Source organism: Watersipora subatra, unplaced genomic scaffold (genome assembly GCF_963576615.1).
Source record: "Watersipora subatra unplaced genomic scaffold, tzWatSuba1.1 SCAFFOLD_46, whole genome shotgun sequence".
Classification (NCBI taxonomy): domain Eukaryota; kingdom Metazoa; phylum Bryozoa; class Gymnolaemata; order Cheilostomatida; family Watersiporidae; genus Watersipora; species Watersipora subatra.
The window spans coordinates 344,244-372,240 of NW_027045310.1; the positions used below are offsets into that span (position 1 = coordinate 344,244).

General features: G+C 36.2%; 2 protein-coding genes and 1 long non-coding RNA gene across 3 annotated transcripts; 2 read left to right on the forward strand and 1 right to left on the reverse strand.

Annotated features, from left to right (window-relative positions):
- The first annotated feature begins 1,334 nt into the window (after window positions 1-1,334).
- LOC137410144 (kinesin-like protein KIF21B) lies at window positions 1,335-13,749 on the forward strand. The gene is made up of 6 exons (XM_068095730.1): window positions 1,335-1,348; window positions 8,396-8,597; window positions 10,046-10,154; window positions 10,238-10,418; window positions 11,386-11,550; window positions 13,422-13,749. Exons 1-6 carry the CDS (start codon window positions 1,335-1,337, stop codon window positions 13,747-13,749), a joined length of 999 nt encoding a protein of 332 aa, XP_067951831.1.
- A 619-nt stretch (window positions 13,750-14,368) lies between these two features.
- Window positions 14,369-15,893, forward strand: LOC137410142 (uncharacterized). The gene is made up of 2 exons (XR_010980995.1): window positions 14,369-14,487; window positions 15,430-15,893. It is a non-coding gene; the product is annotated as an uncharacterized lncRNA (long non-coding RNA).
- A 10,265-nt stretch (window positions 15,894-26,158) lies between these two features.
- Window positions 26,159-27,360, reverse strand: LOC137410138 (kinesin-like protein KIF21A). The gene is made up of 3 exons (XM_068095721.1): window positions 27,217-27,360; window positions 26,829-26,999; window positions 26,159-26,223 (listed from the first exon to the last, which is right to left on the reverse strand). Exons 1-3 carry the CDS (start codon window positions 27,358-27,360, stop codon window positions 26,206-26,208), a joined length of 333 nt encoding a protein of 110 aa, XP_067951822.1. The 3' UTR covers window positions 26,159-26,205.
- Between the last annotated feature and the right edge of the window lie 637 nt (window positions 27,361-27,997).

Genomic DNA, 27,997 nt, shown 5'->3' on the forward strand with positions numbered 1-27,997 from the left:
AATCCTACACAGAGAGACATCACCACTATATTTATATATGTGCTAGTAAATCCTACACACAGAGATATCACCACTATATTTATATCTGTGTTAGTTAATCCTACACACAGATATCACTACTATATTTATATGTGTTGGTTAATCCTACACAGAGATATCACCACTATATTTATATGTGCTAGTTAATCCTACACAGAGATATCACCACTATATTTATATGTGCTAGGAAATCCTATACAGAGAGACATCACCACTATATTTATATGTGTTAGTTAATCCTACACAAAGAGATATCACCACTATATTTATATGTGTTAGTTAATCCTACACACAGAGATATCACCACTATATTTATATGTGTTAGTTAATCCTACACAGAGAGATATCACCACTATATTTTTATGTGCTAGTTAATCCTACACAGAGATATCACCACTATATTTATATGTGCTAGTTAATCCTACACAGAGATATCACCACTATATTTATATGTGCTAGTTAATCCTACACAGAGATATCACCACTATATTTATATGTGTTAGTTAATCCTACACAAAGAGATATCACCACTATATTTATATGTGTTAGTTAATCCTACACACAGAGATATCACCACTATATTTATATCTGTGTTAGTTAATCCTACACACAGATATCACCACTATATTTATATGTGTTAGTTAATCTTACACAGAGAGATATCACCACTATATTTATATGTGTTAGTTAATCCTACACAGAGAGATATCACCACTATATTTATATGTGCTAGTTAATCCTACACAGAGATATCACCACTATATTTATATGTATTAGTTAATCCTACACAGAGAGATATCACCACTATATTTATATGTGCTAGTTAATCCTACACAGAGAGATATCACCACTATATTTATATGTGTTAGTCAATCCTACACAGAGATATCACCACTATATTTATATGTGCTAGTTAATCCTACACAAAGAGATATCACCACTATATTTATTTATGTCTTACTTAATCCTACACAGAGAGACATCACTACTATATTTATATCTGTGTTAGTCAGGGAAAAGTTTGAATGGGAAATAATTGTTTGGCGTATGAGTTTTTTGGGATCTTCGTAATGTGTTGTGTTGACTATTGCACCACCACATGATCTTGGTTTTGGAGATCTCGACAACTATGGTGATGCTATTGCAGGTGCGACTGATGGCACAAATGAAGACGGAATCAGAGAAGAATAAGATTAGTGACCAACGAAAGAATAAGGAGCTGCTACAGCTGAAAAAAGAGAAGCGGCAACGAGACAATCAGGTGCACATGTTGGAGTTGCAAAACAGACAGAAAAATGCCATACTCAAGGTTGGTCTTTAACAACACTCAAATGTTGGTCTCTAAGTTTTCAAAGAGTGCCTTCATTAATTACAGGACGAATATAACAGTCTACTGATGTTTTAATTAATTCTGTCGTAAAAAGTAGGTGGCTTGGGATAGCCATCGACATTTCATGTATCTTTGACATATAAATCATTTTTATTTGATCCTAGCCTTTGCATAAGTCAGCGTATTGTGTTGCCAGCGCAAGCACGAAGAGGTCAGTCAGTTGAGGAAAAGACAAAAAGACTCGTCCGCCTCTTCCAGGGTGATGGCCAAAAATAGGGCAAACCTCTCCCATGAAAATTCATCTGGCAAGACTTCATCATCTTCTGCTTCTAGGCACAAGTCAGCAGCTCTTCTCTTCTCTCCCAAGGTAACTGTTTGCATCGTCTTTTTTAACCTTTTTGTCCCAATCAATCTGCCAAATTTGCTTCAAAATTATTTTCATTTCTGGACAGTATTCTGGTAGCGAATGTTAGTTACTGAAGAACAACTTATAGCTGGGCCATAGCACTAACTGGGTCGTAACTTATAGCTGAGATAAAACTAGACAATGTTAAATGAGCAATTGCAGAGTAGATAACTGCTTGTTGCTCAGACGGCGATTTACTATTTGCCTTTTGTTGATACGTCTAGCACATGTTATCTCATGTTATCTCATGTTATCTCATGTCACCTCATGTTATCTCACGGCACCTCATGTTATCTCATGTCACCTCATGTTATCTCATGGCACCTCATGTTATCTCATGTCACCTCTTATATCAAAGTTTCTCACAGCCTGTTGTTATAATCTCAACTTACTAGTGACTTTTTCTACTGATTACAGCTAAACCTAAAGTAATATAAAATAATCTGCCACTTAATTTGGAAGAGTATTTTTTTTGTGTATGGCATGTTTCTTATATATACACATATTATGTTGTCTTGTCCTCTGTGCTAATGGACACTACGTTTTACTCGATTACTCTAACTCAGGTGGCGAAAAGCAAGTAGGACAAGCTTGAGCGGTACATTACATCCGTTGTTGTGCGGAAACAGACAATTGCCAACATGGAAGCTGAGATGGATCTTCACATTAACAAGCGAGAACAGCTCAGCAAGAAGATAGATGCGTACAGTAAAAGGCTGGACACTGCCATTAGGAGAAATGAGGTCGGACACATGTATAGTCATTACTCTTAGGCTCTTAAAATGGGCAAATTTCTTAGCTGACATATGGCATAAACATCTGCTGCGACTACACAGATCGAGACTACTGAATAACTAGTTATGTTTTACAAGTATCAACCTAGGTCAAGTAAAGATCAAAACATCTATTGGATGTTGTCATTACCCTTATTGGAACATGATTGTATTAATTATATATATATATATATATATATATATATATATATATATATATATATATATATATATATATATATATATATATATATATATATAGTAGATATGGGTAAACCATAGTTTATCATTGCACTAATGTTTGTACAGCTATTTACACTTGTGTTTTCTTAAAAAAAGATCTATCAACTTATAATCTAAATTCGTCCAACTACAACTTGAACTCAGGCTGATGAATTGTATCAAACTGCAAGTAAAACTTAGGTCTTTAAAATATTTAATCTAACATATCCTGAAATTTTATGCAAGCAGCTCCAATTTACACCAGTGTTCATCACATATCTTTTACAGCAAGTAACAGCCTTTTTCATATATAAATACTTGTTGGTCATCGTTGTCACTAGTTCAAAGCAACTTTTAAAAAAAATCGGTTTACTGTGAAAATGAACAAATTGGTGTCATGATTATGTTAATCAGGGATCAACACTTTTAACCAATCACAAATACATCAGTTTCTTCTATTACTACACAGCCATCAGGGGTGTGTGGTGTCTTTGCAAATAATAATTTTGCCAGCGTAAATAGCCAATGCCTTATTCCTTGTGTTTCTCTAATGTTTTATGTTCTGTTGAACAGAAAACTCTCTACAGACTCTTATTTGATAATTGCTGGCATAATCATTACATTGCATAGAGTAATCAGTAATGTCACGGTTACAATATATTGCGCTGAAATTTTGTTGATAATATGTTCAACTCATCTTCATAGCTGCTAAAGTCTGGTTTCCATATCGATTGCGAGACTCCGGCGGTAACTTGCGCAGCAAAACGCTTGCGACGTTAGGATCGGCAGCTTCTGTTCACATCTAAAGCTGCATTGCTAAACATAATCGCAGCTTCACATAAAATGTTCGCTCGCCACGCCATTTTGATAATGGTGACCTTTACCTGTACAGTGCATTTCAGGAAGGTTTTGCTTGCGGCTATTTGCGAAATTTGAACAACGCTAAACTCTTGTGTTAACTGCCGGCAACTACCGGTGGTACTCGGCGGTACCCGGCGTGTAGGCTCACATTTCACCGCCATAGCCTGCGGTGCTGTTGCCGGTGCTTTGCGGCATATATGAGAACCACGCTTAAGGTAGTTGTTGTGTAACTCCTATTCATTTGCAGACGACTGTCGCCATGGACCTAGAAGATCAGCTGGAGACGATGAGCACCAATATGACATACATTCAGAGTAACGTGTCTGAGTGCCAAAACAATATCATGCAGATGGAAGAGGAGGCGAAGGTTTGTTCATTTGCTTTTGCTATGCGTCTGCTTAGGCTTGTAGTGGCTACTGCTAGCATTCACTAACTTTGCATTGTTTCCTGTCTAAGCATTTACTAACCTCGCATTGCTTCCTGTCTAAGCATTTACTAACCTCGCATTGCTTCCTGTCTAAGCATTTACTAACCTCGCATTACTTCTTGTCTAAGCATTTACTAACCTCGCATTGCTTCCTGTCTAAGCATTTACTAACCTCGCATTGCTTCCTGTCTAAGCATTTACTAACCTCGCATTGCTTCCTGTCTAAGCATTTACTAACCTTGCATTGCTTCCTGTCTAAGCATTTACTAATCTCGCATTGGTTTCTGTCTAAGCATTTACTAACCTCGCATTGCTTCCTGTCTAAGCATTTACTAATTTCACATTGCTTCCTGTCTAAGCATTTAGTAATCTCGCATTGCTTCCAGTCTAAGCACTTACCTAATATATTTCATCAGTGTGTTGTATGTTTAGTAATTATTCATTGCTTTATTTATCCTTTTTAATGTTACAGCGGGCTTAGCTAACAATTCCCATTTATCGGCCCGTTCCCATAGATGGCTATACTCGAATTTACGTAAGCGCATGTAAATCAGTAAAGTTATCTTCTACAGTCATGCAGCAACATTTGATTTTGTTAATTCAGAATCTATAATCTTTCACCTTTATTTGACATCCACAATGAGTTCATCTCCTATCGACTGGAAACATTTTCTCAATAATTCACTAGAAGCAGTTCATGTTATGTTTAAAACGCTACCCCTCTAACAACCTCTAAACCTCATCGTACGACTTGCATGCCCTTTCATATCTATCTTGTCTCTCATATAAAATATTATTATGAGCCAAGATAATCTTTTAACCTGTCGTTATTCACTAGAAGAAATGACACTTTTATTCCTATATCAATAATTTTATTATGGCTCAAATTCTTCTCATAAATTCAAGAAACAGTTAACATGTTATATATTCTTATAGAATGAACCCCTGCTGTTTTTTTCTTGAGTCCTTTTTCATTAGTTTTTATCAGTTTATATTACGACAAAACAAGTTACATTTACATATTGCGATAGCTCTTTGGTTTGAGCATCAAATTTGGTCATTGCTTTTGCAATCGCAACGCAACTCGAAGAACTGGTTGTTATATTGCTTGTAATGATGTCTCTGAACCATATTACAAAATGTGCTCATTACACATACTACCTTACTTGTTAGGATGAGACTAGTTTGACAAAAGCTTTGGATGTCTCCTCTGTTGATGAAAGCAAGTATCTGTTGGAGCACCTTCTCTCACTCGCTCTCACTCAGGGCTTTGCTTGTACTCAGAAAGAATCTCAATTCAAGGAGTTGACTGCTCGCTACGATAAAATGCAGATGGATTCCAGGTTACGGGATCAGCTTTTAGACCAGGTTTTGCAGGATTCCGGGATAACTATACAGTCGCAACAAGAATGTAAGCCGGCCAAATATTCTAAACACTCTATGTTTACTACCATAGTGTTAAGGATTATCAAAGAGAATGTGAAATGTCTTGCAGATGGTTGTAGTTATAAGCTGTGTTACCTTCTCTTGTGTTAAGGTCTACCTGTAGTTATAAGCTGTGGTACCTTCTCTTGTGTTAAGATCTACCTGTAGTTATAAGCTGTGTTACCTTCTCTTGTGTTAAAATCTACCTGTAGTTATAAGCTGTGGTTCACCTTCTCTTGTGTTAAGATCTACCTGTAGTTATAAGCTGTGGTTCACCTTCTCTTGTGTTAAGATCTACCTGTAGTTATAAGCTGTGGTACCTTCTCTTGTGTTAAGATCTTCTCTTGTGTTAAGGTTAATGTGATTGTTTCTATTTGCATCAGTTTACTGGACATTTAATCTTTTTCGAAATTTTTTTAAAGCACTAGTGCAATAAAATGATTATTAAAATACATGACTACGGACATTGCATTAATTCATGTTTGTGAATGCAAGTAAAATTTTATAGGGTGAGCTCCAGCAAATCTATCTATGACAGCTACAAGTTCACATACACAGTAAATAGTATTTATAGTAAATAGCTACTATCAGTTTTAGTAGCTTTTAGCTCTCTGTATGGCAGGCCTTAACTTACTCCGTATGACAGGCTTTAACTTACTCTGTATGACAGGCCTTAACTTACTCCGTATGAAAGGCCTTAACTTGCTCCGTATTACAAGCTTTAACTTACTCTGTATGACAGCCCTTAACTTACTCTGTATGACAGGCCTTAACTCACTCTGTATGACAGCCCTTAACTTGCTCCGTATGACAGGCTTTAACTTACTCTGTATGACAGCCCTTAACTTACCCTGTATGACAGGCTTTAACTTACTCTGTATGACAGGCCTTAACTTGCTCCGTATGACCGGCCTTGACCTACTTTTTCTGCCTGCAGAGATCTAGAACGGTATAGCTGTGGCACTAGTGGTGATAGTTCTGTGCAAACACTTCCTACTGAAATGGATAACAATTCCGTTTCTTCAATACCTCAGGTAATACTGACCTTTATTGATTTATTGAACAGGCATTTATTATTAATTTCAATAACTCTGCACGCATTGTTCAATCATTGTTAAGTGTCAGTAAGATGCGAATGGATATTTGAATAAATTACAAAGACAATTTGAATCAATGTCGTTGTTTATTTGGCAAAACACAGTTTTGTTAACCTAATAATTATATTACATGTTTTATATAGAATGCTTTTAAGTTGTTGTTTTGTTAAGGCAGAAAAAAACTAGCTGGATTCTGTAAAGTCTGACCTTTTTAAACCAATCAATTTATTCTCTCTCAAAACCAACAGTAAAATTTACACAACAAAATTTCCTTAAAAACGCTAATAATAACAACTAATGATAATAAAAAATCTAACAAGAATGTCATGGCCTTCGCCTGGTAAAGGCTAATTCGCACTCGTCCATTTATTTGTCAATGTGACGTGTTATTTTGTGTGTCTAGCCACAACAGCCTCAACTCTTACACATTTTGACACATTTTTTAAATGTAAGTCAGTGGCTGTCATTTGTTGCTTTTCTTCTTAACGCCGCAAAAAACGTAGCGTTCATGTATCTTTTGTAATTAACTTGAAACTTTCAGAGCTACAAACTATTTGATACATTTTACATGATTAACTTATGTTTTAGCTCTGTCACAACTGCTAGTTACATTTTTCTTCGTCAAATAGTATTTGAACATTGTGCTTTACCAACTTATGTAAACTTTGTTGAACGCAAATAATATTGAAAGTTAGCCTATCTATAAATTATTTATCTGTAATTTTTAAAAAAGAATTGAATTCTATGTTAGAGTATTAAATGAGGTGTCTCTAGACTATTGTTCACTTGGGGGCAAAATCTGAGTTTTTCAGAAGTATTAAAGACCACCAACTAAGGTGAAATCTAAAGTTTGTTAACAGTAATGGTATACAACTTGTTAAGTGAGTTATTGCCATAATAAGTCTATGCCATAATAAGCTAAGGCGGGTAAGGTATATCATGTAACAATTAATTCGATAATGTTTTGCTAGACTAACACAAGGAAGAGCAGCTCGCTAGAAGCAGTAAGCGTAGTGTGCAAGTCTAGATTACTTTCATTGATCGCTTACTAGCATCATATTTTGACATACAATGTATCTAACAGCTGCTATATCATATATAACAGCTACTATAACATATATAACAGCTGCTATAACATATATAACAACTGCTATAACATATATAACAACTGCTATAACATATATAACAACTGCTATAACATATATAACAACTGCTATAACATATATGACAGCTGCTTTCAGTTAATTTCTTTTACCGCCTTGATCAGTTGATCACCCTTGGTTGATGCAACCGTTTAAAGGTCAAGGCCAAGATTACCCATATAGATACTATTCTACCCAGTATCTATACTAGGTAGAATAGCACCCATATAGATACCGGTACAATTCTACCCATATACGTATAGATACCAGTACTATTCTACCCATATACGTATATACACTGGTAACTATTCTACCCATATACGTATATACACTGGTGCTATTCTACCCATATGAATACTGGTCGAAAGCATTGCTAAAACCTTCATATGCTCATCAGGACTTGATATAATCAGCTGGTTTTTATCATTTCTAATTCTTGTAGAGTCTGACCATCTTCAAGAAGACCTGGCAGAGCTGTCAGGAGAGATTTCACTTAAACAAAGAAGTGTGTTAATAAAAGGGTGACAATTCTGTAACTGGTATAGCCTTAAATTTTAGTATAAAAAAGTTCATGAAAGTGTCTCTCCAAATTTAAATATTCCATTTTGCACTATGAGCTATAATGATTCTCTTGCTCTGCAGGCTGAATTTTATTCTGCTATTTTAATTTCAGCAGAGATAAATCACAGTTGACCACTTCTGAAATAAAAGACGTGCGGTTGACACCCCCATCCTCGCCATCGCTGAGCAGGAGACGCCAGCCACTCCAGGACTCTGACAGTACTAATGTATTCATGAGGCTCACCAACACACAAACTGGCGGCACACAAAATAAAAAGGCGCAGAGCTTTGGCACCGTCAGCAGCTGTGACAAAGTAATGAGGCCCAAGTTTTCAAGTTTAACCCGTTGAACTACTTACGTAATTGTCTTCATGTGTTGACTAACAAATTATGAGCTGGATTTGCATGTATGTGAGTCTATACAGCCTAATACTAACTTACTGTGATACCTCCAACATCATTAAAATCATTCAAAAACAAATATTAACTGAGCATGGAAAAAACATTTCATAATCACGATGATGAACAGTCGCGTGTTTCTAGAGCATTGCTTACTGAGTACTGCTGCAAAAAGTCTCAGACTGAACAAACAGTTGCCCTAATGCCATTCCCCTAAAGATATACTATTCGGCTCACGTTGGACTAAATAGGAATATTGCATCTCTTAGAAATTAGAAACTCAGGCTAGAATTAGTGTTGTTAGTCTCAAATAGCAAGAATTAACAAAGAGTGCGCACCAAATCGCAGAGTGGTTTGTTATAACAGATGCGTTTCACTGCCTTGAAGGGGCCAACTCAATTTTGGCGTTATCAGCTCTTAGATAAAAGCCCAATGCGTAAACCTTTTGAATGGCCCTACAATACGTTTTCTGTAGTCTATGATTTTTACCATGCGACAATGTATTGTAAACAACCTCGCTACATCATGTGTCTGATACACTTGTCTACACACAATCTATACACAATCTAGGCAACTAGTTGGGCAATTGACCTTATGACCTTGTGTATCTTGACTAGAGAGGTGATACTAGCCATGGCATCCTAGGAGTAACTTGTAACTAAGCAAGTGCTTACAAATGTTTGCTTTTCAAACAACACGAGTGATGAGCCAGATGAGCAAACAATAGGCATTCGTAGTCCATAGTAGTCCCATTGTATAACGACTTGGAGAGGTTTATTTATGACGATAATATTGAGTGATGCTGCTCCAAAGTACTCCTATTGTAGCGCGTTGCTTCATGAGCCTCTATTTTGATTGCTATGAGTTGGCAAATCGCTACTCTTCCAACTAGCCCCACTTTTTGCCTTTGGTGTTCTAGTAGCACACCAAACCACGGACTGCAGCACCTCTTCTTTACAAGAAAATAATAATTTTAGGAATCGTTATGATTTTAATGTTAGTTTTTCTAGGCTAAGCGATGCACTCTTTGATATATTAAAATGGCTAGAGAGCATTAAATTAGCATTAGACTAACTACACGATATGCAAGTAAAATAATTATATGTTGAAAGCATAATTTTTATTCCCCATAAGCCTTTAAAACGATTGACGTAAAAAATTTCACTAATAGAACATTGGGGTGAAGATATTTTCGAGTCATCTTTATACCTGCAGTAGATAATTTATAGGCGGTATGATTGGTTTCTGTCTAAGAGCTATGTATGTGTAACCTTATCAAATTGTAATAGCGATGTTGTTACTAGAAGCTCAGCAACATTGTTACTTAAATTTACATGTTTTCATTTGGGTGGGTCTCTTGCAGGTGACAAGCTGCAACCAGAGTCTCATATGTGTAAAGAAGGCAGTTGGTCACACAAAGACTGTACTATCTATATGTGCCGCCGACAATCTTTTGGTTTCTGGCAGTAAAGGTAAGTGTCAAGTTGACTCTAATCTAACGCACTAACATATTCTAATACCTCATAATTGACCTGTGTTTCCTTTTGTCTCGCAGACTTGACGTGCAAAGTGTGGAACATGTCAATTGGTTCAGAAGTTTTGTGTCTTGGTGGCCACCCTAACTATGTCTCCAAAGTTCGATATTGCGAGGTCAACCGGCTTGTCTACACTGTCTCCAATTCATTTGTCAAAATGTGGGACATCCGAGCTGGAGCTAAATGTATAACAGTGCTCAGGTAAGCCTAGCTCGACTCATACTTACTTGCTTTCAGATGCAATTACATTTATATGGCTACTTGTTACCTTCTCTACCACACATACAGTCAAACTGTCCAACATAAGATATTACAGTTAGTTCCTATCATAACGGTTAGTTCCTATCATAACAGTTAGTTCCTATCGTAATGGGTAGTTCCTATAATAACTGTTAGTTCCTATCGTAACGGTTAGTTCCTATCGTAAAGGTTAGTTCCTATCATAACGGTTAGTTCCAATCGTAACGGTTAGTTGCTATCGTAACGGTTAGTTCCTATTGTAACGGTTAGTTCCCATCGTAACGGTTAGTTCCTATCGTAACGGTTAGTTCCTATTCTTTCGGTTAGTTCCTATCAAAACGGTTAGTTCCTATCATAACCGTTAGTTCCTATCATAACGGTTAGTTCCTATCGTAACGGTTAGTTCCTATCCTTGCGGTTAGTTCTTATGATAACGGTTAGTTCCTATCCTTACGGTTAGTTCCTGTCAAAACGGTTAATTCCTATCCTTACGGTTAGTTCCTATCCTTACGGTTAGTGCCTATCATAACGGTTAGTTCCTATCGTTACGGTTAGTTCTTATCATAACGGTTAGTTCCTATCGTAATGGTTAGTTTCTATCATAACGGTTAGTTCTTATCATAATGGGTAGTTCCTATAATAACTGTTAGTTCCAATCGTAACGGTTAGTTCCTATCGTAACGGTTAGTTCCTATCGTAACGGTTAGTTCCCATCGTAACGGTTAGTTCCTATCGTAACGGTTAGTTCCTATCGTAACGGTTAGTTCCTATTCTTACGGTTAGTTCCTATCAAAACGGTTAGTTTCTATCATAACGGTTAGTTCCTATCATAACCGTTAGTTCCTATCATAACGGTTAGTTCCTATTATAGTGAATACTGTGCCAACAGAGATGGACACAATGTGAGGTTTTATATCTTATGTTGCAGTTCCTCTGGTCTGGTGCATGACAGTATCCCTGTGGAGCCAGCGTCGAGCAGTCAGGCCATTCTCCAACAGGGAGAGCAGCAGATATTTGATATCCAAGTCAGCAGAGATGGTCATAAACTATACACAACTACTGGAACCACCGTTCAGCTCTGGGACCTCAATACGTAAGTTGATGCGTTTTTTTCAGTTACGATCCCTAGAATAAAAATCTACATTTGTTAGTTTGTATGTTGTCCATAAATGTAATGTTGTTGCTAAGAATCCCTCTGATAATGATGGATTTAGTTTGGATGCCGGCTTGTCTTCAATTTCCTTGTAAATATTTGTGTATATTATAGTTTGAGAATTTTCCAGTTAAAAAAAATTGAAGATTACGAAAATTAGAGAATTTTGAGGCACACACTCTCATTGACAGCTATTTCTGTTAAAAGCACTTTAAAAATATTAGTATTAGTAACTGTAGTTACCAAGGTTAACATAATATTTTCTCATTAATTTTTAGTGTTGTTCATCACATAAAATTTGAGATGGAGTGAATGATCAATTTCAGTATATCAGTTTTTCCTGGTAATTACTCAATCCAATCGTGATCCCACTTGATGGCCTGGAGATCAGAGTCGTTATAAAATACGTCAGACCTAGTCATTGCTGCATTGTTGGGCCTATCTGGTTCAGTCTCACCAGATCAATCTGTCAGTACGAAAATATAAAAGTTTGATGATTTTCACCAAGGGGTGTTTGTATTAAATAATCATGATGGGCTTCTACACCCCTCTATACGACATTTTTATGTTACGATGCCAACACCGGAACAAATTTATTTCGCATGGCAAGGGTCTAATGCAAATGTAACAAGCAAAATTATAGATAGGTAAAATAATAAAAAATATGAAAAGGTTTTTATACCACATCCAAGGTGGGATACTTCTCGATATATCTACTAGCTAGTATATTGTACTTACTGTCATTAGAGGTGGGATACTTCTCGATATATCTACTAGCTAGTATATTGTACTTACTGTCATTAGAGGTGGGATACTTCTCGATATATCTACTAGCTAGTATATTGTACTTACTGTCATTAGAGGTGGGATACTTCTCGATATATCTACTAGCTAGTATATTGTACTTACTGTCATTAGAGGTGGGATACTTCTTGATATATCTACTAGCTAGTATATTGTACTTACTGTCATTAGAGGTGGGATACTTCTCGATATATCTACTAGCTAGTATATTGTACTTACTGTCATTAGAGGTGGGATACTTCTCGATATATCTACTAGCTAGTATATTGTACTTACTGTCATTAGAGGTAGGATACTTCTCGATATATCTACTAGCTAGTATATTGTACTTACTGCCATTAGAGGTAGGATACTTCTCGATATATTTACTAGCTAGTATATTGTACTTACTGTCATTAGAGGTAGGATATTTTTCCATATATCTACTAGCTAGTATATAGTACTTACTGCCATTAGAAGTAGTGTACTTCTCCATATATCTACAAGCTAGTATATTGTACTTTCTGCCATTAGAGGTAGGATACTTATCCATATATCTACTAGCTAGTATATAGTACTTACTATTATTAGAGGTTGGTGTATGAATCTTAGAAAATCCACCACAGTTGTAACTCTCTTCTATAGGTGATTTATGTACACAACTATAACCTTCCATAGGTGGTTTATGTACACATCTATAACCATTCATCTATAGGTGGTTTATGTACACAGCTATAACCTTTCTTCTATCAGTGGTTTATGCGCACAACCGTAATCTTCTTTCTTTGTATAAGTCCAAGGGTCACTCCTAATGTGTATTTGATCTACCCATGTGGCATTTTGTAACTGACAGTTATTTTTCATTGGTTGTCCGCTTGCATGCACAACATCATTTAACCATATATATATTGTTAACAGCACTTACAACTAAATCTAGCAATTTAGCTTCTGCACCTTTTTGATGACTAATTGCTATATTCATTTAAACTGTCAAGGCTGGTGATCTGTAAAATATTGTACGCTTACAGGCTATCGGCAGTCGGAAAGGTTGCTAGCGGCCACCAAGCACCGATTATTTGCCTTAGTTTATACAACGACTCAAGAGGGAAAGAACAACTCTTAACTGGCTCCAAGGATCATCTAATTAAGGGATTTGATATTTCCAATGAACAAACTTCAAATTATCCAATTCAGGCCAAATTTACTATGGACCCTCCTCACTATGATGGTGTTCAATGTCTCGCGCATCGTCAGGACATCCTTTTTAGTGGTTCTCGGGATATGCGTATCAAAAAATGGAACCTCAGTGAACCCTCTTCTCAACCACAGGTAAAATTGGTGTTTTTACAATACTAGGTGTTGCTCTATTTAATAGCAAAATAAAGGTGATAGTTATTTCCGGTAATGGTCACCAATCAAGATCACTACTTTGTAATAAATATTTTTTATTAGAAGTAATATTTGAGATGGAGCGAATGATTGATATCAGTATATCGGTTTTCCTGGTAATCACTCAATCCAATTGTGATCCTACTTGATGGCCTAGAGATCAGAGTCAATATAAAATATGTCAGACCTAGTCATTGCTGCATTGTTGAGCCCATCTGGTTCAGTCTCACCAGATCAACCTGTCATACGCAAGACATTATGCTGTGTCTCTCACCAATATTTGCAAATGTCTTGTAGGTTTGTTACAATACAGAGACTCGTTTATGATTAAAAGTTTCATATTGCAGGATTGCATTGTTGACTCATTCAAAAGGGACAAGTTGATTTGCCAGTGTTTAATCTTTACCATCTTTAATGCAGTTCACGCCGCTCCTTTCCGCTTAAGTTGAATGTCAATTTCAAACAAACTCCTGGTTCCTCATTCCTCAACTTGCATTGTTTTCAGTCAGTTAATGGCGCCCATAAGGACTGGATCACCGACATGTGCATGCTACCAGATAATGACATATTGCTAAGCTGCTGTTGCTCTGGCACTGTGAAGATTCGGTCAAACGAGACTTGCCAGCAGCTAAATGAAGTGCGTGCTCATTCATTAGCCGTCAACTCTATGGCTACCAACCGCAGCAATCTCTTTACTGCCTCTAGGTAAAGTAGTATATAGTACTTACTGTCACTAGAGGTAGGTAATTGTTCAATATATCTACTAGCTAGTATATCGTACTTACTGCCATTAGAGGCGGGATACTTTTCAGTATATCTACTAGCTAGTAAATAGTACTTACCGTCACCAAAGGTAGGTAATTGTTCACTATATCTACTAGCTAGTATATAGTACTTACTGTCACCAGAGGTAGGTAACTGTTCACTATATCTACTAACTAGTATATAGTACTTACTGTCACCAGAGGTAGGTAATTGTTCAATATACAAATTATGTAAGCTTATTGTAAATTTAATGTTACGTCTGTCACCCATGTGTTCTAATGAGACACTTGGCCAATTAGCCAAATAGTATAGATTTACTGGCTTTTCCTTAATTCCAATTAATTCACTGATTACTGTATGTATTCGAGTATAATCACAAAATTTTTTACCCATTTTTAATGATAAATCATGAGTAAGCACAAGTAGTCGCATAGCGTCTTGTTGCCTGATTTACTGAGAACCGTTCGCTTAAGCAATACTAATGATTTTTGTACTGACTGTGTGACTACTTACCTAGTCGATCGGTGTGGCAATACAGATGCCTCAAAAGTGACGTTTTACAAATTGTATAGCGGTCAAATGATTGCGATGCTACTTTGTCAATTGGGAGCAAAACCGATTGATATTTTTAACGCGACTAGAACCCCTTAAGCATCCAACGTTGTTGATACGTCAAACAAAATCTTAAATAAATGCAATATATTGGGCTGACAGTTTCTTTTATAGTTATTCAATAGCATCATTGTGTGAATTGTGTAAATATGCCAAATGGAGAAGTTGATAACTTTGGTTGGTTGTACCAACATATCTTGTTCTTTGTCCAAGAACTTTTCATGCGCCACGATTTAGCATGTATAACAGACATGGTTCATGCTCTTTCAGTGATTGCACGATAAGGATCTGGTGGATGGACCCACATAAACTATACAGTTCATAGCCAAAGCACAGATTCATTCTCCATATTCTCATATTTTTTGTCTGTATTTATGTAGCTATTTTTGTTTTCTTTACGGTTGATGACTATGCAGGAAAATTATCTTATACATTCCTTTTTTAAATCAATGTTCAAATTGTTTGACCCATGTACTTTGCATGTGTCTATATTCCTAGTACACATCCGACTATAAACTCTTTCGTGTCAAAGATTATCATGATGTTACATCATATCCATCGATGCAATTATTCTTCTCTTCTCGTCGATATTTATTTTAACCTTTTAAACACTTTGTCTGTTTTAACTGGCCGTAGATTTTCGAAATGCGCATTTATTTTTGGTGCAATAGGCTTTATTGTATTCAATCTTGTTCGTTGAAATTATCTCAAAAATAAACTAACTTTAAGAGTAATGGAGCTGTCTTATGTATCAACACGAATCCTTTTACTTTGCTCTAATTTTGTAAGGTACCTACATATGTTTATCATAACAACATTGGCTCACAGCTAGTCTAATTTTATTAAAACTATACAATAACATCAATAGTTGAGTGTTTCATTGTTGAGCTGCATGCGTTTGCATCCTCTGTCCAATAAAAGCATGCATTTATAGATATGATAATTCACCTTAAGGAAGGAAACACATCAAAATGATACTTTTAAAGGCAAAGTAACAGTTATGAAGGTAGCATTGCAAAGTAACAGTTCTGAAGGTAGCATTGTAAAGTAACAGTTCTGAAGGTAGTATTGCAAAGTAACAGTTATGATGGTAGTATTGCGAAGTAACAGTGATGAAGGTAGCATTGCAATGTAACAGTTATGAAGGTAGTATTGCAAAGTAACAGTTCTGAAGGTAGTATTGCAAAGTAACAGTTATGATGGTAGTATTGCGAAGTAACAGTGATGAAGGTAGCATTGCAATGTAACAGTTATGAAGGTAGCATTGTAAAGTAACAGTTATGAAGGTAGTATTGCAAAGTAACAGTTATGAAGGTAGTATTGCAAGATAACAGTTCTGAAGGTAGTATTGCGAAGTAATAAAAAACCTCATAATGTAGTCTACCATGTGGTCTTTGAAGCCCTCTGTGATACTTGCTTACTTACTCTACAGTTAAACATTGATAATGAGTTGGTACTGTGTGGGTGGAGCATGTTATAGTATTCCCTTTTTTTCCAGTTGGTCAGTTTGAGAAAACTAATATGTTTCTCAATGACTTCTCATCTAAAGAACTTTGAGTTAAAGGTTATTATTAAGGGAACGCCATTATCAAGCTGTTAGCAGCAGTCAACGCTTTCCAAAGGCTTTTGTAACTAAACATTTTAAATATTAATAAACAAACAATTTACTTGGCATTTATTTAGTGATACCAAATAACTGACTCCACTTTCTGATTTCGCATTGCGACTGAGTCATGAATTTTGAGCGAGTTTTAAGAACTATCATTGAAATAATACCAGTCGCAGGTGCCAGTTTGCATTTGCTAACTAACGTTAATAATACACTTGAAACAAACTGCAACTAAACTTGTACTCTTGCATCACCAAATAAGGTAGTTTTGATTTGATAATGTAAGAAATATCTTTCAATGCCAGGTGCGTTTTGAACATCATTTCTATCTATGAACAGAAATCCAATTACTACACCTGGAAGACATCATTTCTATCTATGAACAGGAATCCAATTACTACACCTGGAAGACTCTTTACTAACTTAAATCTTTAATTTTTTTATCAAATAATCTTATTCAAAAAATAAACTTATTGAAGATGCTTAATTTTTTAAACATGTAAATGTGGTTAAAGTGACATCTTGTTTGTATAATATTAATCTCAACTTTATTTTACTAATTTCAGCTTTTACATTTACATCTTGAGCTCCGAAATAACTGCCATAGGTGTGACCGTGACGATAAAAATCATTACCTTGTAAGGCTGTTAGGGTAAAAACATATTTCTTTAGCAAACCATACCACCCAGGTATCGTTTGGAAGTATGGCATAAAGCAATGAGCCAGACGTTTGCACGCTTCACAATGCAGGCATGTTGAATTAGATCAATGTTATGTATATTTAACAGGAGATTTTTCTCGCTGTGTCGAGAGCATTCACTCCCTACAAAAACACTCTAGTGAGTTTTTACACACTTAGTGATCAGAACATGAGCCAAGACTATATGTAAAATGTGCACTGTTTGGAAAGTATCTCACGTTCCATTTTACAGAATACGCAGAGATACTTCACACCTATAACCACTCACACTTCACTAATTTAGTGTTGAGCTCCACTGCTCCGTTTAAAGTAATCTGCTTCCTCATTAGTATTTTGCAAAACTGTCTTTCACCTTCTTCTAAAAATAATGGTAAGTATTATTTTAATGCCAAAGTAATGGCATTAAAATTTCACACACCGACATCACTCAGTTTTCTATGGGTCATCTAATGTATTAAGGTAATTTCAGAGATAGGTTGAAAATATCATACCCTTTCAAGAGCTTCTGTCTAATTTGCTATTGACAGCAAAATAAAAAATTTCCATACTGCAAGATAAATTTTGAGATGATATGCAATAAGTCAAATCTTTACTGAATTCACGTAAGATACAAGATCCTCAAAAGCTCTAGTATATTTGTATTTGAGTCACTTTGTCTGCAAATATGTAATATTTAGGCCTACTGATAAAGTATAATCTAGCCACAACTGACTAAGATTTCAGAGCTTTCAGCCACTTAGAAAATAATGTGTATCAGCAATGATATATAACCACTCCCCATAGATATAGAGGGTAGCCTGGGCATGGCTCTTGTGGGGATTGGGAGAGATCCATGCCCAGGCTACCCCCTCTCTCCCAATCCCCCACAAGAGCCATGCCCAGGCTAGGGGGCATATGTCATTGGTATATCATCAGTATATAAAGAGTCTTGCTTTCAAGAATACGCTGAAAGAAGCAACAAAAACTGCTTGCTTTGCTAGAGTGAAATGCATTTTGGTTAATAGACAAACGGCTATTTCTATGATTAGTTTTACTTTTACATGGTAACTTGAAATCATCCATGCTTTAGCCAGAATTTTGCTCATGCTAGATTCTATTAAATAATCTACCTCAATGCTAAATTTTAATCAACAAACACCAGAGCATATTCAGATATTTTGTTTTTTAAGCTTGATTCCAATGTACATATGTTGAACCAATGATATACAGCCTGTGGGGCTGTATATCATTGGTTGAACTAATGTAAGAAAAATTTACAAAGATATATAATTTGTAATTACTTTCTAACTTTTCAATTGTTATTTTTTCTTACAAAAAAATTCAAACGAATCAATTCCTAGTTATTTTAACGCATCGTAAAGCAGCATCACCGCCAATGTCAATAAAAAGAGCCTCCGACTTCATCTTGTAATACATTTACACTCAAAAGCAATAATTATTCATAAATTCGTTAAAAGTTGTCGCCTTTCTCATTTTTAGACCCACGATTAGCTAGTCGAGCAAGACTTTCATTCAATAGTCTCCGAGCGTTCGAAGGAAGCTAAAGATAAGCTCGGCATGGCGGTTCGCTCCAGTTTCAGTACGAACTATTAGCCGTCTGTGATGCTTTGAAAACTAAAACACGAAGCGCTCTGCCATACTAGATTATAAGTTAATTTCCTGTTGATATAGTTCATGGTTTGATAAAAAAGAACAATTATAACTGCTATAATTGATGTTGCCACTCTTACAACAGCTAAATATGATAGACTTTGGTTACAAAACCAACTTCATAGATAGTTTTCAGGTTTGATGTTGCATTTTATTAGATATACCTCACTTGTTCTTTTCTCTGACTTTGTAATACCATCGCAAATGCGTATTAAATACCAAATTTATTAACGCAAGATAGTTCATGATAGTTGTACTATAAACTATTATAGTTGCAGTAAGCCCATTGACAAATGTACCAACTTTGCAAACGTCTTATGCTCGCACTACTGTCGTTATGCATTCGTGCAGCTTTGAATCGTAAAATGGACGAATTTTCACGACTCGTTTCGTAGGTTATCTTTTTAACATTGCAACAATCTGGTTATTGAAATATTTATTCTACTAAGAAGCTCAGACAGTTTCTCGACGCTGTTTACTACATGTTCACACATTGAATAAGCAACTATCGACAATCTTGTTTATGCGAAGGCCTCTACGCAGAGGGGAGATTTCTCAAAAGATATTGGTACGGCCACAGAGAAAGGAGGGACTGATCATGCTCGCGAAAATATTTGAAGCCAGTCTTAAATAACACCTCAGATGCATTTTAGACTGTTTTATACAGACAGAGGTTCAAAACCGTAGTCAATGCTATCGATATAAATGCAGTTACTGCAAAAGAAATGTTACAAGCTGTCCTAAATTCTTGAGAAATTTTTTTTGTACCAAATATTGGTTTTGCGGAGAAATTATAACAGCAGCGATTAAGAATAGTAATAAGAAAACTTGCTGTTAATTTCATCTTTTTTCGAGTGTGGAGAATGTTGTTGGAACCAGTTGCACAGAAACATTGTTTTCTGTGGCAGTTATGCATGTTTATGGATATGTTGTATAGGTATAATAGAAATATCAAGAAAGTATATCATGCATGATGCGTTATTTAGTTTTATTGCACTGCAAGGCTACCTTTACTTAACCCTAATTTGGATTATTTATTACACCAAGACTTCTCACTCACTTATTGGTAGGAAGCAATCTTTGCAGCCCTTCTTGCATGCCCTTGTGCATACTCCTAGATGACTGTTTGCTCTTTTAGATTGTCTGTTCTCTTGTTGTGCACATGAAATGCATAATGCTGCTAAGCCGCAATTATTTCATTTATTATAATTAATATATATTAATTTTGTTTGGATATTTTCCTGCACATCATCGGAATTAGCGCTGTGCTAGTTTATGATAAAAGGGGCATCAAAATACATAAAGTGATAAGTCTGGAGCACAAGCCTATTGATGATCACAAGTCTCTGACTGACCTAGAGTGATTTTCACAAATCCTAAAACAAAGGTGCACACACTCCACAACTGAATTTGAATCAAATGACAACATTGGTGAAATGGATGATAAAATAAAATTACATAGGCATTAAAATCCAACCATATCACCATCTATTCCAGTCTATGTTCAACCTGATATAATTGTTTTATTATATTAATATTGTTTTGAAGCATTAAAATAATGGTATACCTATAATAAAAAGTGACTCAATTGATGAACGCTATTAGCAAACTAGCACGCTAGTAATAAAGTGATGACTTTCCCTTATGTAGCCTTATGTACCCTTATGTAGCCTTATGTACCTTATGTATGGAGGAACAACAAACTGGTTTAGTCAAGTTTATGTTTATATTTAGTTTTTAATGTAGAGGGCTCATGGACTCATAGCTCCCTTTCTACCATTCAATGTTGTGGGCTACATACAAAACTTTAATGTAGTTGCTGAAAAATCATTGTAATTGCGCCAAAAATTAGAGTGGCTGAGTCCGTTAGGCTGTATCATATTTTTTAATTTCTATTTAAGAAAAGTTTTTTGTTGGTATGCTAATTTTTTAAAAGAAAAATAACTTGTTTACTTTGGATTAAATAGCTCACCACGATAATCAGATAACGGGAAAGATGACCCTCCGTTCTAGCTGTGTGATAAATAAAAATGACTAATAATAAAGCACCATGAACAATATACTTGCAGTAAAAACATTTTGTACAATTTCTTGAGAGTAACATAGCAAATTTTTCTAAAACTGCCAATATTCATAATAAGTAGGTTTAAAAGTACCACCCGCTAAATGAGATTCTTCGTAACACCATCAGCTCGGTCAACAAGCTATACATCCAAAATGACTAGGGGCTAGTCCCCTAGTCCAAGTGACTAGGGGAATTGGTCATCTACTTTGGACCATCTGGTGACTAAGACTGTCATAAAGGTGACTAGGTAGACTGGTGGCTGTTAGCTTTCTCCTTAAAATTTTTCACTCTTGTCTCACTCTCTACTACAATCAAGTACTAATCCCGCATAATATTTAAGCTGTTTCTTTGGAGCAAACTGTTTGGTAACGGCCAATCACTAATTGAGCTGCTAACCAAATCACATTGTTAGTAACTATTTCTATTTAACTGAAAAATTTGGGAGTATAAAATTCAGATGCAATTTTTTTGGTGTAACTACTACTGAAAATGCACTGCTAGTCAGCTCAGTCGAGTGTTATACTGCTAGAGTCCTGCCAGGATCACATAGTTAGCAGCAGTTACAATCATCAAAAGCGCACATTGGAAATGAAATTAAACAGCAACATCAAGAGGCTGCAGTCAATGTGTACAATGATCGGGATCACACCATTTTCTTTGCTTCAATATAAACATGTATAGTATAAACAAATTATAGCAGCACTGGGTTACACATGATAGCTCTTGCATGACACCTCAAGTAGTGTGGTTACTTTAGATAGAAGTTCCATGTTATTCAGTTATTTGAATATGCAGTTCCAATTGTACCAACCGGAGCTCCGACTAGCATAAACTTAATAATCGTAGAAGAAATAAAAGTTCTCTGATCTAAGACAGCCTATTGTGGTGGCTGTGACATTTTATGCTGAAAGAATTTGGCCAATGTTTGACAGATTTATCAACGATTTTAGGATGCACTGGTAAGTGGAAATTGCTGGCCTTGTTTTTCCCTTTGACGCTATTAGTTGCAACTCCGCTTTATCGGGTATTGCCATTAGCTGCAGCATCAATGGCCGTGGCTAACAGTCCTGTATTCCCTAGTTGCAAGTTGGGGCGGCTAATGTTAGGCAACTAGTTATGTAATGTATGGCGGTGTTAGCCCCAACAGGTTTCTTTCATTTAGGGCCTCAACCGGGCATCTCATGTGAAGTTTTAAAAATTTTTATCAGAAAGTATAAACATTTTTTCTATTATTTGAGATTTGTTTGTTTTCGGTGATGTGACTGCCAGGACATTTTCAGATTAAAATAAGCTAAACTTGATTGCAGTTAAAAGAAATGCTCAAAAGAGAAAGATATCTTTTTCTTTTAAGCATTTCAACATCAACAAAGATCAATTTTGCCGATTTTATTTCAAGTTCATCCGAAGGTTTCTACGCTTTCGTTGGGCCATTGCCAAGCGGATGTTTGTTAAAACTTGGCCTTTTGCAAACCTTTATAAAGTCGTTAACAAGAATATATTGCCGATGATAATAATGACGCCCAAAAACTATTAAAAGCTAACGTTTATCTCTATCGCATGGAATAAAGTGATATTATACAGCGATAAAAACCGTTCCCGTAGTCGTTGGGCAAATAACTGTTCCAGTTAATGATGTTGAGGTCGAGTTATCTAAAGCAATTTATCATTGCGTGAAAACGAACCAAACAAATCCGTTCGAGTTAACCAAGTGTTCGTGATAAAATTTTACATTTTATCCGAGAGCGAGTTATTCGAGTTTGACTGTACTTAGCCGCCAAAATTTCTTAAAAAGTTGGGGTGTCTCAGCCGGCCAGTCGCCCCAGGGAATACGGGCCTGGTTGCTAAGTACCTCAAGGTTACTATGTTCTTCCTTAAGCCCGGTCAGCATCTTTCTCTACCAGCCCTGGCCTCTCACTCTCTGTTATTGATATGTATTACCCTATCACCAACAACTCGCTTAACAACATAAAATCAGACCTCATGTTGAGGAGAGATGACTTAATCTTATTGGCCTCTGGTTGCCTCACAATCTTATCCTGCATTAGTAGCTATTCCCACTGGCCAAAACTTTTACACTTGAATCTGACTTCAAAACTACAGCTAGAACCCATTTCCTTGGTTTTGCAGGAGAGAAAGATGCTTCACTTGCTTCACACTCCGATATTGTGGGCTCTACTTTGCTGTAGTTACTTGCGGTCTTTTTTGCACTCCTTTGTCCAGTGCTCCTTGGCTCCGCACTTGTAGTCAGTGCAGGGAAAATAGTTGGTGCAGTGGTTTGCAGAATAACTTAAAAAATGCACCACAAGGCCTACATTTTTTTACTGCCTTAGTTTTTTTACCTTTCCTATTGCCTTGCTCTTGCCAGCCATGTTGTTCAGTGGGCTGCTAAAACTGTCTGAGAGTTTTACTTTTTATAACACCTAATACGCATTTGTTTCTCCACAGCGCCATCTCAGTGATTTCTATTCTCTTTAAAACCTGTGGTGTTTTACACGATGCTGTAATGGGTAGAACCACAAATTAAAATGTCATCTAATAAGTAGTGCCTTCAAAACTATTAGCTATTTAATGGCTTTATGGAAATGCTTCAACTGAACAAATTATTTGAGGATATTTGTCTAAAGCAAATACATTCTTATGGTGCAAAAAATGTATTGATAAATCGATTTTTTACTCAACTTAACCTGCCAAAACTCAGAACTGTATAGTTTTGGAGACATGGCACCACTAGACAACCGACAATATGTCTGAAATCCTATGTAGCAGGTGAATTAACACTAATTAAAATTGGTTACCTTTATATACATTAATCTTACCACCAGCTTTTGAGGCTGTTTTGAAGCTTGAACAACAGTCAGTAGGTTTTTTCTGCTGTCTTAATGACCTTTCAGCAAGCATATTATTAAGCGCTCTTGCCCTTTGGGTTCTAAATCTCTGCTATGGACTTTGGGGAACACTATCTGACAAATTTATCACTGCTCTTAAATTCATGTTAAATATACCAAGCATTGTACAAGACTATCAAATACATAGGAAACTTTCCAATAATGTGAATTTTGTTGCAAGTCAACCTTTAAAAGATTATACCTGACACCTTATAAAATGCACGCGGGAGAATCGATAGTTTGACCTGGACACAGTATTTACTTTACTGTCTATGCAACAAATCTTTCTTTATATCATTTAAGGCTATAGCTAGAGCAAATTATCTCTTTTTTACTATCAACAGAATTCAACATTTTTAATTTGATTTCCTAAAAACTATCACAATCAATGCATTACTTTCGCAAGGCTAATCTGGGGTTTGGAGCCTAAGCTTATACAATGCAGCCGAGCATGCAGAAAGACATGCATATGTAACACTCAGCATTAGATTTCACTACAGCTACGCATCAGCAAAAATATATTTTAATACTTTTAAAAAGCTATCTTGATGTTTGCAGTAATACACTACCAAAGCTTTGGTTGCCATGGCATACACGAAACATGTCCTGAACAATTCTATGAACTTGAATAATTGCACAAATACATTTATGTTGGAGGAAGCAGTGCAGTCGTCTGCAAATGAATAGGAGTTACACAACGACTACCTTAAGCGTGGTTCTCATATATGCCGCAAAGCACCGGCAACAGCACCGCAGGCTATGGCGGTGAAATGTGAGCCTACACGCCGGGTACCGCCGAGTACCACCGGTAGTTGCCGGCAGTTAACACAAGAGTTTAGCGCTGTTCAAATTTCGCAAATAGCCGCAAGCAAAACCTTCCTGAAATGCACTGTACAGGTAAAGATCACCATTATCAAAATGGCGTGGCGAGCGAACATTTTATGTGAAGCTGCGATTATGTTTAGCAATGCAGCTTTAGATGTGAACAGAAGCTGCCGATCCTAACGTCGCAAGCGTTTTGCTGCGCAAGTTACCGCCGGAGTCTCGCAATCGATATGGAAACCAGACTTTAGCAGCTATGAAGATGAGTTGAACATATCATCAACAAAATTTCAGCGCAATATAGTGTAACCGTGACATTACTGATTACTCTATGCAATGTAATGATTATGCCAGCAATTATCAAATAAGAGTCTGTAGAGAGTTTTCTGTTCAACAGAACAGAAAACATTAGAGAAACACAAGGAATAAGGCATTGGCTATTTACGCTGGCAAAATTATTATTTGCAAAGACACCACACACCCCTGATGGCTGTGTAGTAATAGAAGAAACTGATGTATTTGTGATTGGTTAAAAGTGTTGATCCCTGATTAACATAATCATGACACCAATTTGTTCATTTTCACAGTAAACCGATTTTTTTTGAAAGTTGCTTTGAACTAGTGACAACGATGACCAACAAGTATTTATATATGAAAAAGGCTGTTACTTGCTGTAAAAGATATGTGATGAACACTGGTGTAAATTGGAACTGCTTGCATAAAATTTCAGGATATGTTAGATTAAATATTTTAAAGACCTAAGTTTTACTTGCAGTTTGATACAATTCATCAGCCTGAGTTCAAGTTGTAGTTGGACGATTTTAGATTATAAGTTGATGGATCTTTTTTTTAAGAAAACACAAGTGTAAATAGCTGTACAAACATTAGTGCAATGATAAACTATGGTTTACCCATATCTACTATATATATATATATATATATATATATAATTAATACAATCATGTTCCAATAAGGGTAATGACAACATCCAATAGATGTTTTGATCTTTACTTGACCTAGGTTGATACTTGTAAAACATAACTAGTTATTCAGTAGTCTCGATCTGTGTAGTCGCAGCAGATGTTTATGCCATATGTCAGCTAAGAAATTTGCCCATTTTAAGAGCCTAAGAGTAATGACTATACATGTGTCCGACCTCATTTCTCCTAATGGCAGTGTCCAGCCTTTTACTGTACGCATCTATCTTCTTGCTGAGCTGTTCTCGCTTGTTAATGTGAAGATCCATCTCAGCTTCCATGTTGGCAATTGTCTGTTTCCGCACAACAACGGATGTAATGTACCGCTCAAGCTTGTCCTACTTGCTTTTCGCCACCTGAGTTAGAGTAATCGAGTAAAACGTAGTGTCCATTAGCACAGAGGACAAGACAACATAATATGTGTATATATAAGAAACATGCCATACACAAAAAAAATACTCTTCCAAATTAAGTGGCAGATTATTTTATATTACTTTAGGTTTAGCTGTAATCAGTAGAAAAAGTCACTAGTAAGTTGAGATTATAACAACAGGCTGTGAGAAACTTTGATATAAGAGGTGACATGAGATAACATGAGGTGCCATGAGATAACATGAGGTGACATGAGATAACATGAGGTGCCGTGAGATAACATGAGGTGACATGAGATAACATGAGATAACATGAGATAACATGTGCTAGACGTATCAACAAAAGGCAAATAGTAAATCGCCGTCTGAGCAACAAGCAGTTATCTACTCTGCAATTGCTCATTTAACATTGTCTAGTTTTATCTCAGCTATAAGTTACGACCCAGTTAGTGCTATGGCCCAGCTATAAGTTGTTCTTCAGTAACTAACATTCGCTACCAGAATACTGTCCAGAAATGAAAATAATTTTGAAGCAAATTTGGCAGATTGATTGGGACAAAAAGGTTAAAAAAGACGATGCAAACAGTTACCTTGGGAGAGAAGAGAAGAGCTGCTGACTTGTGCCTAGAAGCAGAAGATGATGAAGTCTTGCCAGATGAATTTTCATGGGAGAGGTTTGCCCTATTTTTGGCCATCACCCTGGAAGAGGCGGACGAGTCTTTTTGTCTTTTCCTCAACTGACTGACCTCTTCGTGCTTGCGCTGGCAACACAATACGCTGACTTATGCAAAGGCTAGGATCAAATAAAAATGATTTATATGTCAAAGATACATGAAATGTCGATGGCTATCCCAAGCCACCTACTTTTTACGACAGAATTAATTAAAACATCAGTAGACTGTTATATTCGTCCTGTAATTAATGAAGGCACTCTTTGAAAACTTAGAGACCAACATTTGAGTGTTGTTAAAGACCAACCTTGAGTATGGCATCTTTCTGTCTGTTTTGCAACTCCAACATGCGCACCTGATTGTCTCGTTGCCGCTTCTCTTTTTTCAGCTGTAGCAGCTCCTTATTCTTTCGTTGGTCACTAATCTTATTCTTCTCTGATTCCGTTTTCATTTGTGCCATCAGTCGCACCTGCAATAGCATCACCATAGTTGTCGAGATCTCCAAAACCAAGATCATGTGGTGGTGCAATAGTCAACACAACACATTACGAAGATCCCAAAAAACTCATACGCCAAACAATTATTTCCCATTCAAACTTTTCCCTGACTAACACAGATATAAATATAGTAGTGATGTCTCTCTGTGTAGGATTAAGTAAGACATAAATAAATATAGTGGTGATATCTCTTTGTGTAGGATTAACTAGCACATATAAATATAGTGGTGATATATCTGTGTAGGATTAACTAGCACATATAAATATAGTGGTGATATCTCTGTGTAGGATTGACTAACACATATAAATATAGTGGTGATATCTCTCTGTGTAGGATTAACTAGCACATATAAATATAGTGGTGATATCTCTCTGTGTAGGATTAACTAATACATATAAATATAGTGGTGATATCTCTGTGTAGGATTAACTAGCACATATAAATATAGTGGTGATATCTCTCTGTGTAGGATTAACTAACACATATAAATATAGTGGTGATATCTCTCTGTGTAAGATTAACTAACACATATAAATATAGTGGTGATATCTGTGTGTAGGATTAACTAACACAGATATAAATATAGTGGT